Below are 21,692 nucleotides of genomic sequence, written 5' to 3' on the forward strand. Positions count from 1 at the left end.
AAATGATTCTTGAAGAGCGGTCCAAATGTCAATTGTAAAAAAATATTTGAACTTCAGATGATTCAACACCTTCAAATTGACTAGTTTAGAAAATTATGAATTTTGAGTATAATATTATTATTGGGCAAAATGTACATAACACATACTTTTAGGCATATTCTTGCACTGAAATACCACTTTTCATAAAAGTCAAAATTTGGAAGACATGATACGTTCAAATTAACCGGTTCAAAAAATATGAATTTTGAGTATAATATTGTTATTTACAATTTTGTATAGAAGACTTTTAAAAAGGCAAAAGAGTCAAAACCGAGTCAAACCAGGTAAAGACCGAGTCAAACTAGTAGGGTAAAGACCAAGTCAACGAAAGTCAACACAAGAATCTCCCGCGTGTCTAGGCTTCTTTCAAATGATCGGGAGATGTAATAATGACGTCAGACGTGCCTTATTTGAAAAAATGCCCAAAATGCTCCAATTTAAAAATTCACATAGATCGCTACACTCGATTCTTTTCGACAATCTTGGATGTTTTGGAAAACTTGATGTGCCCTCTAAAATGTTTGTTTTAATTATATTTCGAGTAGAAACTCTTAACTCCAAGAAATCGCGGTGCAAGATGATGCGACTAGAACATGATCAAACGAGACATGCTTATAGTTAGAATTTCATAACTTGAGTCACATAACCTCAAAATTGGATTGCTACCTACAGTTGGAAAGCTAAGACATGACCCGTTCAAATGGAATCAATCCCGAGTCTCCATTCGACGACTAAGGTTGTCTATGAAGCCCGACAACCTAATTCAAGTACATCAACTTCAATCTTGGACCGAACTGAAGCTAGATGTGACTTCATAAATTAATATATTTTGACTCACTCGACCATTTGTGCAAGTGAGCTCATGTTGGAAAGATTGTTGAGTTGACTTTCTATTGATAACAATTAGCATTTATGTCTCAAACTACAACTCACGCTAGATCTCCCATAAGCCATAATGTCCATTTCAAAATCAACTATGTTCCTTCGCGAATTACATGGACCTACGACCTATCTCGAACGTCTTGGGCCACCTTATGGTGAGAACAAACAAAAAAAAATCTTTTACAATTTCTCATTAAATTAAATACTTATACTTGAAGACAAAAATATAAACTAAATGATATATGTATAAAATACATTTATATTTTTATATTATTTCAAAGATATCAAAGTTTGAAAGACCTATAGATCAATATGGAAAAACAAAGAGGGCCTAAATGCAAATCTAGAAGAATTAATATTTATTTGCTGGCGATTCCCTCCACTATATATCCGAACTAAAGTTCTCTCTTTCCCTCGTTTTCTCTACTCTCTAAGCGCTGTCTTCCTCTTCTAACCCCTTTGGCCTTTCCTATCCTCTCTCTCTATACATCATATCATCTACCCCTATTATTCTCTAAATCATTCACAGCTTTCTTCAACTCCTCTCTTTCTTCTTCCAGATCCGCTTCCGTCTTAGTTGACTGCGTACTAAACTTTAAGTTAGTTATCTATGTCAAGCCGACAAGGAGCGCCGCCTTCAGTCGCCGCCTCAGGTGTTGGCCTGACTGTGCAACCGATGATGAGGCGACAACTTCCTTTCTCCTCTAAAAAGCCTCCGTTTGTGTCTTCTGAGCCTTATCATAGATTTGCCTTGGGGAATGCTGGTGGAATGACGGATAATAATGAACCTGAAGCTATTGTCGTGAGATCTCCTGTGAGTTGAAACTTGATATATGTTCTTTAATGATTCTGTATCTGGGTTTTAATTGATTGATGTATGCGAGTTTGACTATTTATAGGGTTTATTTTATGTTCGTGATGGAAATGGTGGTGTTTGCAATCATTAAATAGGGTATCCTTATTCTTTAATCCGAATAGAATATCTATCTCTTGTGCCGGATTGTTTTCTCATATCATTTGATCAACCCTTTACTGATATAATGTGTGCATTGCAAGCATTAATACTATGAGTGACATTACTAAACTATGGGCATTTATCTTGATACGATTTTCATGTTCGTAGCATACACATGATGGTGGATGAATTTTATTTCTGAGGAATCAATGTAGTTTTGATCTTTGATATATAAGTGTGTCCTTGCATTTGGTCACAAAATTAAGATTTTAGTCTCTTTGTATGTTTTTTTTTTCAATAGCTAGTGTGTTGAAAGAAACTTGATGATGTTATACAAGGTGAATTAAAGGAATTTGTTGAATTAACAATCCTACTTTTAGGATAGATTTGTTGTTTGTTTATGTTGTTTATAGAGTATTTACGTTACAATTATAGTTTGACAATCTACTATGAATGGTTATTAATTGTTGAGTCTATAGCATCCTTGAACGTAGAACTCTCCATTGAATTTCCATCCCATTTTAACTTCTGCCTGTGTGTGGATTTTTGTGCATTTTCCGACATTTACGAGTAATAGATATGACTGTTACAGAATCTGGGATACATGAGAGTTCTTTATCAGTGATATGCTAGGTTACTCATATAATGAGATGTGAAAAATTCACTTGTAAGGGATGAAAGAAGCAGCAGAAAAATTGATTCATTGCCTACATGAAACACTGCGTACACAATGGTATTACCATTTTTTCATGAGAATACAAAACTAAAGAAAAAATAGTTGTCTACATAAAAAAGAAGGTCAATTCAATAGAATTAGTTGCCAATAAAGTTATGTGGGTGATCCTATTCAAAAATATCTTGCTAGATTGAAATGTAGACTTGTTCATTGGAAATCTATGTCTTTATACTATTTGAAAAGTAACTAATGTTCTTAGCAAAGAAAAAAGTTCAAATTCAGTCAGATTGGCTACTATTCCTTAGTACATCCAACATGGATGTTCTTATTCCCAGTCAATTGAACATTGTATTTCTGTGTTAGACATCTTAAGCTCTGTGTCTATACTGCTGACTTTGTTTGCAGTTTGCACTAAATTAAATTACAAGTTGCTGCCTTTTGTCTTTATTGATCGAAATTCAACCAAAAATTGGATCTATTTCTCTTGATCTTCGTTTTGTTAGTCATTTAAGAGCATAAAGGCAATTGATTTGCTATGTCTTTGTAGTTGTAATAAGTGAACTCCTTGTGATGTATGATATAATTGAATTTAACATTTTGGAGATTGTTACTATACCATTATTGGTATTTTGGGTACTCTTTTGGTATTGATTTTTCCATTTCTTCCTTGAATTCGGTGATTTGTGAAATGTGAAAAGCTTTTTATGGGAGTATTCTAGTTTTCATGTAATTGGGCCTTGTGTGATCTGGGATTATTTGAGTAACTAGGTGGTTATTTTCAAATAGCCCTATTTGATATAGGTTATGAAAATCAGGTTATTTGAGTAGAAAAACAGTAGAGGTATAAATTCGTAATGAATAAATAAAAAATAGTTAGAGTTATATGATTGATGAGTAGTTTGTTTATTGGATAGTGTGTTAATCCCACATCAAACAAGCTCTTGAACTCTCACTAACTAATCTTGTTGCTTCAACTGCAGCATTTTATATGCAACTAGAAGACTATCCTTTGGATGTTATGTAATAAGCCTAGATTAGAAATTTAGGATTTATCGAGGCTAGTGATATTTGAGAAAGGGATGGCCCAAGCCTGAGAGAGAAAACCAAATTCAACCACTATTTATGTGTAGCTTTCTTCATCTACTAACATTATAACTAATTACGACTATACCCCAGTCCATTTACATGTCACTGACTCTTTATTCGGAATTCAGGTGTCACAGCAGTTGAAGCGCAAGAGTGCAGTGTACTGTAACCAAGTTGAGGTGAGTGACTGCACTGCAAGTCCGGGGTACAAAGATACATCTAATAGTTCTTTCCAGACACCTGTATCATCAAAAGAAAGAGCCAATGGGCGGTCAAGGATCACAAAAAACCTGAAGTCTACTCCTCAGACCCCTACACCAAATGTTGGTGAGTGCATTTGGCAGGAGTTTCATATTATGTTCTTAAATAAGCATCATGTGTGGTAAAAGAACACATTTTCCTGGTTAACAATTCCCTATGCAGTGATTACGTACCAACTTATGGAAAAAATTCCTTTAGGTTGCAACAATAACTTGCTAGTTCTACCTCATGAATCATAGACCCCACTTTGAAACACTTGTTGTTTAGAAACAACAAATTAACTAAGTTTAATTTCCAAACATAATCTAATGCATATACTTTTTTAAATTCATTAAATTGTTTCCTAATGAGACCATAGAAGACATTTTTCCATGTGTAAGTGACGTAAAGTAACTATTAGATACTTATAAATTATATTTTTTTGTGAGATGCAGATTCTCCGTCTCCCCTTACTCCAGCCAGCAGCTGCCGATATGATAGCTCCCTAGGTAATGTTTCAACTGGCTGCATGACCAAATTATTTGAATGTGGTCACTTAATGGTTAAGTTTCTCATAAGTACTTTTTTTAAATGGTCTGGGTCTGAAGACTTGAACCCCATGATCTTGTGGACATAAGTTTGTATGCTCTATTATTGAGTTATAATTACTCAGACTGAAGTAAATGATAAAAATTTCCTGCACTTCTTCAGGTCTTTTGACAAGAAAGTTCCTTGACCTTATGAAGCTAGCAGAAGATGGTATTATTGATCTGAACCAAGCTGCTGATACCTTAAGGGTGAATTTTTTATTACTCCATATTATCTTCGACGCTAGTTATACTTCTTATATTTGATACTAATAAAGTGTATTAATTTACAGGTTCAGAAAAGACGCATTTATGATATCACAAATGTTCTCGAGGGGATTGGTCTTATTGAAAAGAAGCTAAAGAATAGAATCCATTGGAAGTAAGTTCTTTTGTTAGTTAAACTGAGGACTGGTTAGCACAGTTATTTGAAGGTTTGGGGACTCACGGATTATCTATTTCACTTGACTGATTAGAGGACTTGATGCTTCGAGACCAGGGGAGGCTGCTGATATTGATGTTACTTTCCTACAAGTATGTTATTTCTATTTCCCCCCTTATTTTTATGCATCTCAGGTACAACAGGTGTCAATCATTAGTCTAAGGTACAGCAGGTTTCAATCATTAATCTATGTTTGTATTAGTGTAATTGGAAATAGAATTCCAATTCTATAAGAATTTGCATTAAATTCCTTTGTTTGGAGCCATTGAATTGTAATTCTGAAAGAGTATTTTCTTACCTTTCTTTCCTTTTCACTTTTAACTGTGTATGAGCATCTAACCCCATGCAAACTCATTTTCAGCTAATTTAACAAATAGTTGGAAGAATGACCTTAGCTTCAATCAGGGGTAGTATACTAGAATTGGAATTCGGAGGATATTAGAGTGGAATTGCATCAACACAAATTATACACATTTTTGTTCCACAAAAATTTCAATTCCTCTTTTGAAGTACTTAACCAAACAATTCCATTTTCAATTCAGTATTTACCAAACATAGAATTTTATAATTTATTTAGATTTGCAAAGCCAATGTCTTGGATTGGAACTTTGAGTTATATATCTTCATACCTCCCATTCAACTTGTAATAAGGTATTTTCTTTATAAATTTTCTGCACAGTAAATTTTTTCATACCTTATCTCGTCTATTTTCTTGCAGGCCGAAGTTGAAAAGCTTTCCATCGAAGAACGGGGATTAGATGACCGTATAAGGTAACAACGCTCATCGGTATTTTGGATAGTGAATTTATTCTCGCTAACATTAAATGCTTCTGGTCATTTAAGAGAAATGCAGGAGAGATTGAGGGATCTAAGTGAAGATGAATACAATCAGAGGTGCTTATCTTCTTCTGTCCTTGCATGCCATGGATTTGCTTGTTGATCCTGTATAACCTTTTTTCAGGTGGCTTTTTGTGACAGAGGAAGACATCAAAACTCTACCTTGTTTTCAGGTAATTTTGTATCAATTCTCACTTATTTTTATGCCAAGAAACTTCTTATCAATATATATCTTGGTTAATATATAAACAGAATGAAACCCTAATAGCAATTAAAGCTCCCCATGGAACCACACTTGAAGTTCCAGATCCTGATGAAGTAAGTTGTGGTAGATGAATTATTGGTTGATTATCTAATATGCATGTTTGTTTGACATATGAGAGGTTGCTTAAATCAGGCTGTGGACTATCCTCAGAGGAGATATAGGATCGTACTTAGAAGTACCATGGGTCCAATCGATGTGTACCTTGTCAGGTAATATGTTTTGTTCTCGAGCTCCGTTTGGTTCGGGCAGAATTGAAATTAGAATTGGGGGTCTAATCCCAAACACTTTGTTTTATAATTTAAAATAAGGAATTCAAATCATTAATCCAATGAAATAAAATGTATATGATTTTTTAAGTCTCAATTTCATCGATTCCACGGGATCACAATTCGATATTTCTCCAAAGATAATAATTGAATTGTAATTCAGTTCTAAATCTTAAAAACTTAAAAAATTATAATTATAATTCCCCTATTATACACATCCAAACATAGTTGGAACTGGGTCCAATTCCAAATCATATGTTCATTAGATAACTTACAATAAGCAATTGAAATTGAAGCTATAATAACTCCAATGTTTTTTCTTGATCGGGTAAACCCATTTTCATTAATCCTCAGTTTATGCGAAAGTCAGCATGAGCCTTGGTGAAAAACCCATCTGGACAAAAAGAAAACAAATACAAGTGGATTGTCATGAGTTAAATAATAAAAAAAACTTCAAAAAAAAGGTAACTAAACTCAAAACACCAAATCATTCCAATGTAATTAAATATATATAAATATTTAAGTTTCAACCTTAAAATTTTTTACTTTGAAAATACAATTGTATAATAATCCTCGTATTTTTAGTTATCTAACCAAGGTTCCAAACTTATTCCAATTCTTACAAACATCCAAAAATATTCCAATTCTTACAAACATCAAAACTTATTCCAATTCTTACAAATATCCAAACTTAGCCTTGTGAAATTTGAGATTACGTCCAACATGTTTTTCGTTATGATATTCTGATTCTCCTCACTTAAAAATATTTTTGGTTTCTAGCCAATTTGAAGAGAAATTTGAGGAGATGAACAGTATTCAGCCATCAATGAACTTACCTATCTCGTCGAGTTCAGGTTCCAATGAGAATGCTGTCAATGATCCAACAGCTGAAAGAAGCAATGATGTTGCAATTAGATCAGAGGTGCAAACGATTCAAGGACCAGGGAGAATAAGGAGCCATGACACCACAACCGTTTCACAAGACTATGCTGCTGGAGGGATTATGAAAATTCTCCCCACAGATATTGATGTAAGTTTGTTTCTTCAAGTTTCCTTTACTTTCTCACTAATTATTATCAAAGTAGCTCTTTATTCAAATAATTAATAAAAAAGCTGGTTTGACCTTCTTTCTTCCAAATCAAGAAAACCATGTGTATCCACATCGACTCCAATTTGTAAAACAAATTTCTTTTTCTCGATTATCATTGTGATATTTGGTAAACATAACTGTTATAGTTGTTGAGTTTATTATATGCCAGTAATGTTTGTCTCGAACATATCACAGAATGATGCAGATTACTGGTTGTTATCAGATGCTGATATAAGCATCACAGACATGTGGAAGACCGATGGTACGTTACTACTACAAGTCTTTATCAAAATTTTAGCTTTTTGTGTTATTTTGTTCTCAACATAATAATTAATGAATGTAGCTGGTGTAGAATGGAATGGAATGGATATACTCGATAATGAACTTGCAATAGTGGGGGATGTTGGAACATCATCACATTCACAGACTTCACCACCATCAAGGGCAGAAGATAGGAACTCGTCGAAATAAAAATGATGTTATTAAGGAAAGAAACGGACTTTTGCAGGTAGCCTTCTCCTCTTTTCACCGTTTGATCAACTTATGTTGCGGCCGGAGGTCATGACTAGTTTAACTGGGAGTTGGTTGGATGAAGTTCCAAATGGAAATAAATAACTATTGTTTCCTACTACATTATCCTTTTGATTTTATCATCTCTTATGAAGAAAATGTCGATTTGGGAGGGATTCAAGATGTGTATTTTGTACAGTTGAATGCGAGTCATAGCTGATGACTGACGTGTGCTTCAATATGACAGGCAGCTAGCTAGGTGACATTTATTGTTCTAAATCTTACTTTAAACATAATTTGACATGGTTTAACAATCCGTCATTCTACATTTACTGATAGTCTTCTTTATGCATATCTTAACTCATTGTCCTTTCTAACCCATGCAATATCGTTTTGAAATGGTTTTATGACCTTGCCCATTATTTGTACAAATTCCACTAAAATATGAATTTTACAGGTTTCTCATATGACCTCACTTTGACAATGCCAAATAAAATAGTTTGGACTTTGGATACATAATTTGAGTTGGGTTGGTCCCCAAATTATTGGTTTCTTTAAATGAAAAAAAGGTTTGTTTTTCAGATTTTTGTTTATTTTTTATTAATATTAAGTTCTATGAACTTTTTTCCCTTTATCCGGGCAATGTCCAAGTCCTGGGACTCTTAATTATAGAATCATAATAACATGATAAATAAGAGACTTTAGTGAGTAAAAATGTTAAAAAAGAATTTAGTTGTATCAAAAAATTGAAAATAGATAATTATATTAATGTGTATAGTATGATTGTATAATTATACGTAAATAAATGTGTAATGTTTAATTAATTTATTATATGTTTTATTTTTGTAAGGTTAGTTGTCAATATTATTTTTAATATGAGTTGAATGATTTATTTTGAATTTTTAGTCATAAATTATATATTTATACACAAAATAATAAATATAAATTAATAATAATATTAAGTGGTATAATAATTAAAATGTTTATAATACTCAATAAAAATAAATCTCTTCTTCTAACCCATGCAATATCGTTTTGAAATGGTTTTATGACCTGGCCCATTATTTGTACAAATTCCACTAAAATATGAATTTTTCAGGTTTCTCATATGACCTCACTTTGACAACGTGTCATTATGGTCTACTCAATACTTGAACCAAACCCAAATAAAATAGTTTGGATTTTGGATACATAATTTGAGTTGGCTTGGTCCCCAAATTATTGGAAATCTTTAAATGAATAAAAGGTTTGTTTTTCAGATTTTTGTTTATTTTTTATTAATATTAAGTTCTATGAACTTTTTTCCCTTTATCCGGGCAATGTCCAAGTCCTGGGACTCTTAATTATAGAATCATAATAACATGATAAATAAGAGACTTTAGTGAGTAAAAATGTTAAAAAAGAATTTAGTTGTATCAAAAAATTGAAAATAGATAATTATATTAATGTGTATAGTATGATTGTATAATTATACGTAAATAAATGTGTAATGTTTAATTAATTTATTATATGTTTTATTTTTGTAAGGTTAGTTGTCAATATTATTTTTAATATGAGTTGAATGATTTATTTTGAATTTTTAGTCATAAATTATATATTTATACACAAAATAATAAATATAAATTAATAATAATATTAAGTGATATAATAATTAAAATGTTTATAATACTCAATAAAAATAAATCTCTTCTTCTAACCTAACGTAAAAAGATGTGAATATTCTGTCTTCTTGGAGTCATAGGTTCGAGTCCGTTCAATAATAAGTTCTACTCATCTAGTTAATTGGTTAAATGTGTTATGAAATATGTGTTTTACCTGCGGGAATTAGTCGCACTCTGAAGAAGTGAAATCTAACGCTCTAAAAAAAGAGTAAAAGTTCGAGTCTCGTTAAGGGCAACATGGAAATAATTATTAGACTGAATTAATGGTAAGGTGTAACTTGGAAATAATTATAAAAAATTAGTGATGGATTGAATTAATGGTAAGGTGCAATGATGGAATTCAGTGCAAAATATTAAAAATGTGATTCACAAAATTAATAATTTGAGTTCGATTATGGAATAATATATTGGTGATAAATATTTAATGAGATGTTGATTTGTCGAAGTGAGATATAACGTCGGTAATAATAAGATAGATTGATAAAATGCTCAAAAATATGTAACGAGATTTGTAAAATATGATAGGTCGATTGAGAAACAAAAGATGTTAATGGTTGGTTATTTATACCTTATTAATATTGTATTTTTTTATCACAGTATATATATATATATATATATATATATATATATATATATATATATATATATATATATATATATATATATATATATATATATATATATATATATATATATACGTATATATATATATATATATATATACGTATATGTATATACGTATATATATATATATATATATACGTATATATATATATACGTATATGTATATACGTATATATATATATATATATACGTATATATATATATATATATATATATATATACGTATATATATATATATACGTGTATATATATATATATATATATATATATATATATATATATATATATATATATATATATATATATATATATATATATATATATATATACGTATATATATATATATACGTATATATATATATATATACGTGTATATATATATATATATATATAATGTTAAGAGAATTGATGATGTGAATTATTGACTTTAAACATTATTATATAATTATTATATATTACGGACTCATTATAATTACAAAACTGAGACAAATTAGACATTTTTTTATAAGGAATTAATTTATATTAAATCAAGTAAAGAGTTATAAATAAAACATTAATTTGTAAATAATAAAATATAACATTGGTTAAATAATATAAATTTGCAAAAATTAAATTTTTATTGAAAATCATCCTACAAATCATGTAATTTCAGATGACTTTAAAGACGAACTTATGTGAGTTATATAATAATGAGTAATGAAGGAAAGTAAACCAAACAAATCAATTAAACGGTGTCGGATGAATCTATACCCAAAATTCTGAGTGGTAGTAATTTTTTTCTTTACTCGATGGTTGGTAAGCAACACGAATTTTTTTTCCCAAATGATAACTGGCCATATTCAAATATTGTCAAAATAGTAAGAATCATAAACTAGCATGTATTCCGTGCTTTGTATGAGTAATGATATAAAAAACCGTGAAAAAAATATTACGGTAAAAATGTGATAATATTTTTAATTTTATTTTTAACCGTTTAAAGTTTATGTGCGGGTCAACCCACAATACGACTAAAGTATCCATTTACTCTCACATATATATCCAAATTAACCACAGCTCTCGACTCGGCAATCCGGACATTTTAAAAATTAAGAATCATTATATATATATATATATATATATATAGATTTTTAACCGTTTTAAGTTTATGAGCGGGTCAACCCATAATCCGACCCAAGTATCCATTTACTCTCACATAAATATCGAAATTAACGACAACTCTTGACCCGGCAATCCGGACATTTTAAAATTTAAGTATCATTATATATATATATATATTAGTTAGTTAAAAAATTGAACTTTTATTGTTAAAATGTCACGCGTTCATCAAATTTGGTATTGAATTTAAAATATAAAATATTATTAGCTTAGTTGGTTAAATGGTTGTACTTGTTTTGTTAGGTTGTAAGTTCGAACCATACTTATAGTTTTTTTAATTTTATTTTTCACCGTTTTAAATATATGGGCGGGTCAACCCACAATCTGACTCAAATATCCATTCACTCTCACATATATAACCAAATTAACCACAGCTCTCGACCCGGCTATCCGGATACTTTAAAAATTAAGCATCATTATATATATATATATATAGATTATTAGAGGATACATGTACAAAGTCATCTAGCCTCTAGTTGAAAAACAAATTTCAAAAACTCCATAATAGAAAAGTAAAAAATAACTCTAGATCCAATAACAGCATATTCTTTATTACAAAGAATGAGATGAACATGATCTCAAGAAATGATCACCAACTAGTATGACACCCCACAATCATGGTCCCCCTCTTAAACTCAAAGCGCTTTCAAATGAAATCGAACTCATGACCTTACTGGTCTCTTAAGCCGACTCTTACCACTGGACTACTTTGGTGGAGTGAAATAGTTGACAATGACTAAAATGAACTCATGGCCATTAGAGACATGAAGATGAATCTTTTGATGATATCAATCCCACATGTGAAAAAGGTCATGTGTTTGTTCGATCTTCAAAAGACGATCGAATATAGGTTTAAAAACATGTGATTATATATGTGAATAAACAGAAGGTAGTATTCACAATGAACAAACAATCATCGTTCGATCGTTAGAACGATCTAAAATGTTGGACAAAATATGTGAATATATGTGTGAATACCCACATGATAGTATTCACAACAAACAATGAACAAATAATCGTCGTTCCATCGTTAGAACAATCGAAAATAGGGTTCGAAAACATGTGAATATATATATATATATATATATATATATATATATATATATATATATATATATATATATATATATATATATATATATATATATATATATATATATACCCATAAGGTAGTATTCATAGCGAACAAACAATCTCTCCTTCCGTCATTAAAACAATTAATAATAGAGTTTAAAATATATGAATATATATACATACCCAAAAGGTAGTATTCACAACAAACAAACAATTGTCACTTGATCGTCAAAACGATCAAAAACGGAATTTATGAGAACTTAAAAATATATTTGAATACCCACAAAGAAGTATTCACAACAAACAATGAGTAAAAAATCATTGTTCGATTGTTAAGACGATTGAAACTGGGGTTTGAAAACGTGAAACTATGTGTGAATACTCACAAGGTAGTATTCACAGCAAACAATGAACAAATAATCATCGTTCGATTGTGAAAACGATTGAAAATAAGTAAAAAAAGGAGTGGCTACACCTTGTGATGAGAAATTAGCAACATAAGCAATAGCGACAATTAACAACGTTTTCAAATAAAATTGCTAATGACATTTAACGACGGTAAATCTAGAATTAACGATTGCATTTTTGTCGTTATTGCCCACTTTTTTTAGTAGCTCATCATGTTAATTCTTTTATCTATTTTGAATGAGGTTAATAATTAAGAGACAAAAAAAAATTATGGCAGCATCAAAACACATCTTTATTTAGTTTAAATGAAGTTAAATTTTATACGAAAGACCATGACTGTGGAGTGTCATGTTAGTTCTCCTTTAATTCAATAATAATATAGTTAAATTTCACTAGTTCAAATAAAGTTAAACTTCCTAAAATTTAAATGATTTTTTCATTCGAAGATAAAGTTTGTAAGTTTTATAAATCTTATGCCTTGAGTGTTAGATTATGATATTTTGAAACTAGATGATAAAAATGGAAATAATAATAAACAAAAATATTTTTTTTATATAGTTACTAGAATATATTGAATCAAAATAGTAAATTAATAGGTGATTTTTTAATTAAGAATAATCCGTTTAAACAACTATTAATATTGATTTTTTTTAAAAATTTAATGCAACTAAAATAGAATAAATTATAAAGGAAAATAAGAGAATAAATCATATTTAATTGTTCTTACTTTATTTATATATTTTGTAAATAAAAAAATGTATATATTATTATAAAATTATAAAAAATTTATATATATATATATATATATATATAATAAATTTATATATGTAACAAATATATATATATATATATATATATATATATATAATCTACAAAAAAATATATTAATAGTTATAGAAAGTTATCTAAATATATATAATAATGCTTAATTTTTAAAGTGTTCGGATTGCCGGGTCAAGAGTTGTGATTAATTTAGATTTATATGTGAGAGTAAATGGATACTTGGGTCGGATTGTGGGTTAACCCGCCCATAAACTTAAAATGGTTAAAAATAAAATTAAAAATGTTATAGGTATGGTTCGAACTTGCAACCTAACAAAGACAAATAAAACACTTTAACCAACTAAGCTAATAACACTATATATTTTAAATTCAACACCAAATTTGATGAACGCGGGACATTTTAACAATATAAGTTCAACTTTTTAACTAACTAATCTATATATATATTAGAGGTGTCAATTCAGGTGGGTCGAGTGGGTTCGAGTCGGGTTGAAGGAGGTGCATTCACTACAACAAAAAGGACTTTCGGCGACGCTTAAAAAGACTTCTGCCAACCCTTAAAAGCGTCGCCAAAAAGATCACCGACCCTTATTCTTGCGTCGCCAAAAGCAGGGTGGGCGTAAGTTTTAACAACGCTTATTTAAGCGTCGGTAAAATCATTTAAGCGTCGCCAAAAGTCTTTTTATTTTTTAACAATTTTATTTTATATTTTTATTATTTTAAATTAAAAATAACATTTAAAATATCAATTTTTACTCATTATTAACATTTTAAATAATACAAAATAAATATAATTCATCTCCATAATATTATCTCTTAAAATCATATTAATAGTTAAATAATTTTTTTTTAAATAAAAGACAAATTTCATATACTAAAATAATTATATAAAAATATAAAAACAACCATTACTCCATTAAAATTTTAATAAATCCCACTTTTAGGGCACCAATTCCACCACACCTCTAAACACAATTAGACCTGATATTTGATCAACAACTTGTAATTAGATTTTGCCATGTGGTTTATTTCCTGCAATGAGATTCAAAGAAGAAACATTTCATTGCTCTTGACAACATAAACAAACAATAAATACAAAGTAAATTTTCTTTAACTAAATGAAAAACAAAGTAAATTTACTTTAACTTGAGAAAAAAAAAGATGTCAAACACGTCACTCCTTTTCTTAAATACTCTCAACAAAGTGTTTGAAGAATTTTTCACACCAATGTAGTCCAAAAGAGAATCCAGCAATTGAGATAAGTAAATCTCTATAACTTACTCAATCTTCACACATATAAAGCAATAAATCTTAATTAGGATAATTAAATCTGCAACTCAACATATGATATAACCTTTTGGCAGCATTAATAATTGGTAAGGAAAGATATTTACTCAATTAAAGCTAATGTAATGCTAACCTGCATAAGTATCTCTAACACCAATCCAAGTAAAGCCCGTCTTTCATGTTCCAATGGAAGTTGTATGTTGTTATATTTTTCTATTGAAATTGAAAGCAGAGGAAATAAAACTCAGCAGTTCCACTTATAAGTATCAACATCTATAATTGGTATCAAGAACTCTCTTGGGACCATACTTTGTTAGAAGACCTTTTAATAGTGAATACATAAACTTTCTTTCATTGAAATCAATAAGAAAAAAATTATAAGAATTATAAATTTAACAGATAAGTTCACATAAAGCTAGTTATAGACCTATATGAACAACAACATTTTTAATCATTGATTATTCTACTCAGATCTGAGCTCATTTAAGCATCCTAAATTACTGAAAACAGTATCAAATGGACAAGAAATACAAATGCATTAGATTACCAACTTTGATGATTTAAAAGTTTTGGAAACTTAATCTCAGGAAGAAGGGATCCCTTGCTAAGAGTTGGACGCTCATAAGGAGCAACCTGAAAGCCAGAAAAGGTCCATCATCACAAGTACCAATAGTGATGACCAAAATGAAAGAAACCAAAATCAAATCATCATCACTCCAATAACAAATTAACAATATACATGAAAAAGACAACAGATGCAAGGAAAGTCATACATACCGCTTCTTTAAAAATAATTGCAAGTTCACCTTGCTTAACACCCTGCTTTTAGAACTCTCTAACAGTATAACCCTACAATAATAATACAATATTGCATCAATTCATTTTGGTGGGTTAGCAAAAAATATGGTGGAAATAAGAAAGTTTTCAGTCATAAAGCCAAAATGTGCAATATGTTTGACATCAGTTGGAAGCCCAATTTCAGTCTCTCGTTCCTCCTTCATAACTACAACACAAATATTGATATATGATATCACCTGAGCATAACATAATTAAGGTATACAATGGATTCAATATCTTCGTCCTATATCAAACTTAATTAGAGTACGATAATATCGAAATTGTGCAACTTAAACCAGTGTTGCCGCCTAGGATGACGTATTTGAAGCTTTTCTCCGCCATTAATTCACTGCTCGTTGGTTGATTTATCGATTCAGATAAGAAAACAAACTGAAAATGCAGCTCAACATAGCTTTTCAATTTTATTGTAATTCTGTTATAAATGGAATGCATAATAAACATGAAAATCACCATAGCGTGGATTTGCAAAGGCTTGTTCGATCTTGGGTTATTTAAATAACCAACGATTATTTCAAAATAACCTTGTTGGGAGTATATATGTTATTGTAAATTAGGATATATTTATATTAGATAATCTGACATTAATTATTGACTAAATTTAGTACCTGATATTAGCCAAGATGTATGAGTTTTGCATCAAAAAACTCTTCTGACATGTATGCACTATGTTCTTTTTCTCCTGCTACATTATGAAACCCTTGGGCATGCCTTACCTGTTGTATACAATATATAATAATTAACCAACCAAATGGCATGTTTTCAGATTGCAAAAAACATAATAAACTGGATATAATTTATACTTATTATTTCAGGTCCTGAAGACATGTCCTAATGTCTCACACTGCTTGAAGAGTAAGATGATTTTATATCTCTTATGACAGGCATAGCAAAATAACTCATAAATTGAACATCTTACAAGTTATTAACTCTGCACTCTTTGTTGGATAGCTCTTGTCAGCTTCGGAGAGGTAACAGCCGAACAAAAATTGAAAGCTGCAGAGTTTGGTTTGTCAGTACACTCTTGGGATGATTTTCTGCAGTTGGTGAGTTTCTATTTTATATGTTCAAATCCATATTAGTACTTCCTCAATTGAGAGAGTTGTAGAGAATCAGGGATATCTAAATTTTAGGTAGGCATATCTTTTGGTTATTGGTTATTGTTGATGATGTTAATAAAGATAGTATGAGCCAATATATTGGCAATTGATTAATGATATGACAATACTAAAGTGTTAGAAATTTAGAATTATTCACTTGGATCTGGTTCACAGATAAAGTAAAAATTTCATGGGTAACTGGTCAATTGGATCTTATACGGTAGACATTTGAAGGTTGAACGAATTTCGGTGGTGTATCCCAACCAATACAAATTTCATATCAAATATATTTAGTTTTGTATACAAAAATTCATTAGCAAGTTTTGAGTCATCCATATCCATTTAGATACCAAAGTTCTTAACAAATAAAATGAGATGTTAACTCCAATAACTAGGTGAACTGTTTTATAACAATGTTTTATAACGATGAAGTGAGTATATATTAGTTATACTGACAGTATCATCTATGTCTGCAACTTAACAGAAATTGTCCATCACAACAACAAAAACTCAAACATATCTTAAGAATTATCAGTGCACGGGTTAATAAAACTCCTCTGCCTCTCTGTTTTAATTTTAATTTGATTGAATTGAACTGTATACTACTATTTTAAAACAGCTCTCACTTGACCTAGATTTTGAGCTAAAGATAAGAATTATGGTAGAATTTGAATCTTCTAGTCTGCTTTCAGATCTAAGAACAATACAAATAATATAAGTTCAAGTCTAATATAGCTTAATCAATCAATATTAGCAAGTTATGCAAATCAGGGCGATCAAATCAAACAAGGACGAAACTATGATCTGGAAGCTGATAAATACGTGAAGAATAGGAGATTGACATGTAAAATGAATCGTTTAAATGATATAGCAATGGAAAATAGAGAAATAGAGAGATTACCGGAGAAGAGAATGCATAGGAGAAGTTAGCAGCAGGATAAAAATGATGCAAATTTACAAAGAGAAGGATTTTCTGCTTTCGATAAGCACCAACTTTATGAATCCACCCGTCGTTATGCAATTTAGCTTTCGAAGCTCCTTATCCAGATCCTTAGTCATACCTTAAATCTCTCCCTCTCCAACTATATGACCTAGAATGAGAAACAAATGAAAAAAGAAAAGGGAAGCTAAGATGAGGCGGCGAAAGCGATAACAGGAAAGGGACCGTGAGGGAGAGCTTCCAAACGCACAAATTGCTGCCTGTTTAAACCCTAAAAAAAACTTCAGCCCCTTGTGAACACTTGGTCTTATAAAATTTAAAAAATAACTGTCAATTAAATTAATTACTCAATTTTAATATATTATTTAATATATAAGTTTTTGTTTCTTTTTATATTACTTAATTTGGTGAACGTAAATGAGTTAAAATCTATTTTAAAATTAATTTTAATATTATTTGTTTTAGGAAAATTCCAAATTTATATAATATATATTTAGTTAATATTTTTACATATAAATAATTAAATAAAATTAATTTTAAATTTGAATCATATAAATACAAAATTAAATATATATATATATATTATTTTCATATATAATTAATAATTAAACTAATTTATTGAGTTAAAAAATAAATAATTTAAATTATATAAAAGTTATCCTATATAATAAAGGTTGGCAAAATCCAACTTTTGTTTAACTTTTGCCAACGCTTAATATGCGTTGGCAATGATGTGTCGCAGAAAGCATGTTTTGTTGTAGTGATTATAACAAAATTTTCAACCTGAATCGAACCTGAACCAACCTGAAAATAACAAACCCGAACCCAAACCCAGACCAACACGACTAACCCGAAATAAGTTTTTTTTTTAATAATAATACTTTAATTTAAATACAAAATAATAAAATTGGCATAAACATCAGTAGATATAGAAGTCCACAAATCAGATGTGAAACAAATCTTTCCAGGGCATTAATGCATTTTTTGAGCTAGCATATTACATTCATTTTTATGCATCTTGAGAATATCAGTCCTTGCAGTATTTCTAGTAAAATGATTGACTTGAGGTTCCAAATAGGTAAATATTGATATAACTGACTCATATTCTACAAACTGAAATGGTAAATCATGTCTCACAATTGTTAAGATTAGCAACTCTCTAAATCTTTCTTGACTAAAATTTCGAGACTTAATATTAAGACTTTTATCCCCTTGTTCTAACAAAGCTTGAGAAATATCACGAGTTTTCTGTCTAGAACATTGATTAAGGATATGCCGACGAAGATTACCTGTTCTCATGCTACTATCATCTTTGTATGTAATTCCACATGCTTTACATTTATATCGCAAATCTTCTCCATCTATTTTAGGAAGCATATCAAAATACTGCCACCACTTTGATTTTAATGGTCTCTTTCGTTTACCAATACCAGTTTTGAAGGCTTGATCTTGGGAATCAATGCACATTTCTTTATTTGCATCTAAATTTTCCATAGGTGAACACTCCACACAATCCTCCTCAAGATCAAGATTAATTTGTGAACTCATTTTATTGCTGGATACTAGCAGAGTTCAAGAGATTAAAAAAGATGAAAATTAGAGAAGAAATATATATTGAAGAGAAGTGAGAAGGATGGAAGAAAAGGAATAGTGAGAAAAACGGAAAGAAGAAAAAGAATAGAAATTAAGGATATGGGTTAGGCCCGTTAGGGTTAGGATTTTTTTGTAAGGTAGGCAAGTTATTTTTTATTAATATATTAGGTGGGTCGGGTTGGGTGGGTGGGTTCGGGTTGATGAGTGACCTGATTTTTTAATTCGGGTCAACCCGGGTTGACCCGAACCGAACCCAGCCCAACCCAATTTTCTTTTTCAGGTTATATTTTGGGTCTAACCCGAAATGTTTCAAACCCGAAAACCCCCAACCCTAACCCAATATTCTTCGGGTCGACTCGTGTCGGGTTGGCGGGTTGAGTTCATTTTTGACACCCCTAATATATATAATGATGCTTAATTTTTAAAGTGTCCGAATTGCCGGGTCAAAAGTTGTGGTTAATTTGGATATATATGTGAGAGTAAATGAGTACTTGGGTCGGATTGTGGGTTGACCCGCCCATAAACTTAAAACGGTTAAAAATAAAATTAAAAATGCTATAAGTATGGTTCGAACTTGCAACCTAACAAAATAAGTAAAACCCTTTAACTAACTAGACTAATAACACTTTATATTTTAAATTTAACACCAAATTTGATGAACGCGGGAAATTTTAAAAATATAAGTTCAACTTTTTAACTAACTAATATATATATATATATATATATATATATATATATATATATATATATATATATATATATATATATATATATATATATATATAATGATGCTTAATTTTTAAAGTGTCCGGATTGTCAGGTCGATTGTTGTGGTTAATTTGAATAAATATGTGAGAGTAAATGGATATTTGAGTCAGATTTTGGGTTGACCCGCCCGCCCATAAACTTAAAACGGTTAAAAATAAAATAAAAAATGCTATATGTATGGTTCGTACTTGCAACCTAACAAAATAAGTAAAACCTTTTAATCAACTAGGTTAATAACACTTTATTTTAAATTCAACACAAAATTTGATAAACGCGAGACGTTTTAACAATATAAGTTCAACTTTTTAACTAACTAATATATATATATATATATATATATAAAATGATGTTTAATTTTTAAAGTGTCTGGATTGCCGGATCGAGAACTGTGGTTAATTTGGATATATATGTGAGAGTAAATTGATACTTGAGTCGGATTGTGGGTTGACCGCCCATATTTTTAAAACAGTTAAAAATAAAATAAAAAATATTATTACTTTTTACCGTAATTTTTTTTACAATTTTTTATATTATTATTCGTGTATTTGCACGAGATATATGCTAGTTTATATTAATTTAATAATAAAAATGTGAAAGAGAGAAATGGTTAAATCATCAATTTTTAATAATAAATGACGAAGAGATGAAAATGGTTTAATGCTTTTTTTTTTTTTATATGTAATATACTAATATTAACCATCAAGAATTGAAGAGAGAGAAACGGTTAACTTTCTATATATAATTATTATTTAATTAAAAAATATTTGAGATAATTTAGATGAACATCCAAATAACACTTCGACCACAAAAGAAAATAAACAAAATAAAAAGTAAACATAAATCTATTTTAAAATAGTAGAGGTGTGTACTCTTAAATTATATAAGTCATATATATTTGTTCTGCCATTGGAAAAAAATCTCAGGTTCCTATAAAAGTTATTTTGTTAAAATGAAAATTTTAAAAAAAATATATGTTTAGTAAAGTGAAATTGGAATTAAAATGAGTATTAAATTTTTTCTAATGGGTATTAATCACCATTCATTTTGTATGTCGGTAAAATTATAAAATTTAATTTTAATATAATTTATGTTTGAAAAAAATATATAATTTGTTTTTAATATATATTATCTATTATATTAAAATATTGATTTGTTATATAATTAGAATATCTCACATGTCATGTCAGGGGTTTGTATTAAGTTTCGATTTTTATTCAAAATATATCGGTTAAATATATATATAAAAATAAAAAATTTAACTTACTAAATTAAAAAAAAACATTAATTTCATAATTTAACATCTTAAATTAAAAAAATTATAAATTAAAAAAAATAAATTAAAATAACAAATTCAAACTAAAAATAATAGAACTGAAGTATAAAGTTAAATCAGAATTCTATTAAAATTATAATTCCAATTATAATTTATAATATTAAATAATTTATCAAACTTAACCAATTCCAGTGATTACTGGTTACCAAACATACCAATTTATCAATTGAAAATTAAGCTAGAGACAAGGAGATTTTTGCGCATCATCCTTAGATGTTAACTACAAATGAAACATA

At 29.4% G+C, this 21,692-nt stretch overlaps 1 protein-coding gene and 1 long non-coding RNA gene across 3 annotated transcripts; one reads left to right on the forward strand and one right to left on the reverse strand.

The window, feature by feature from the left end:
* The first annotated feature begins 1,334 nt into the window (after nt 1–1,334).
* On the forward strand, nt 1,335–8,179 carry LOC124937061 (transcription factor E2FA-like). 2 transcript variants are annotated; one of them, XM_047477572.1, is made up of 14 exons: nt 1,335–1,735; nt 3,767–3,965; nt 4,334–4,387; nt 4,590–4,675; nt 4,759–4,847; nt 4,942–4,999; nt 5,626–5,678; nt 5,751–5,801; nt 5,869–5,917; nt 5,997–6,062; nt 6,142–6,218; nt 7,056–7,305; nt 7,561–7,627; nt 7,718–8,179. In XM_047477572.1, the coding sequence occupies exons 1-14, from the start codon at nt 1,532–1,534 to the stop codon at nt 7,834–7,836; spliced, it is 1,422 nt and encodes a 473-aa protein (XP_047333528.1). In that variant the 5' UTR covers nt 1,335–1,531; the 3' UTR covers nt 7,837–8,179. The 2 variants fall into 2 exon arrangements, with proteins under 2 accessions (XP_047333528.1, XP_047333527.1); XM_047477571.1 differs by having other exon boundaries at nt 1,336–1,735; nt 7,709–8,179.
* Nucleotides 8,180–15,879: 7,700 nt separating this feature from the next.
* LOC124933440 lies at nt 15,880–17,835 on the reverse strand. The gene is made up of 3 exons (XR_007098966.1): nt 17,724–17,835; nt 16,642–16,718; nt 15,880–16,438 (listed from the first exon to the last, which is right to left on the reverse strand). It is a non-coding gene; the product is annotated as an uncharacterized LOC124933440 (long non-coding RNA).
* Between the last annotated feature and the right edge of the window lie 3,857 nt (nt 17,836–21,692).

This window comes from Impatiens glandulifera, chromosome 4, assembly GCF_907164915.1.
Source record: "Impatiens glandulifera chromosome 4, dImpGla2.1, whole genome shotgun sequence".
Lineage (NCBI taxonomy): Eukaryota > Viridiplantae > Streptophyta > Magnoliopsida > Ericales > Balsaminaceae > Impatiens > Impatiens glandulifera.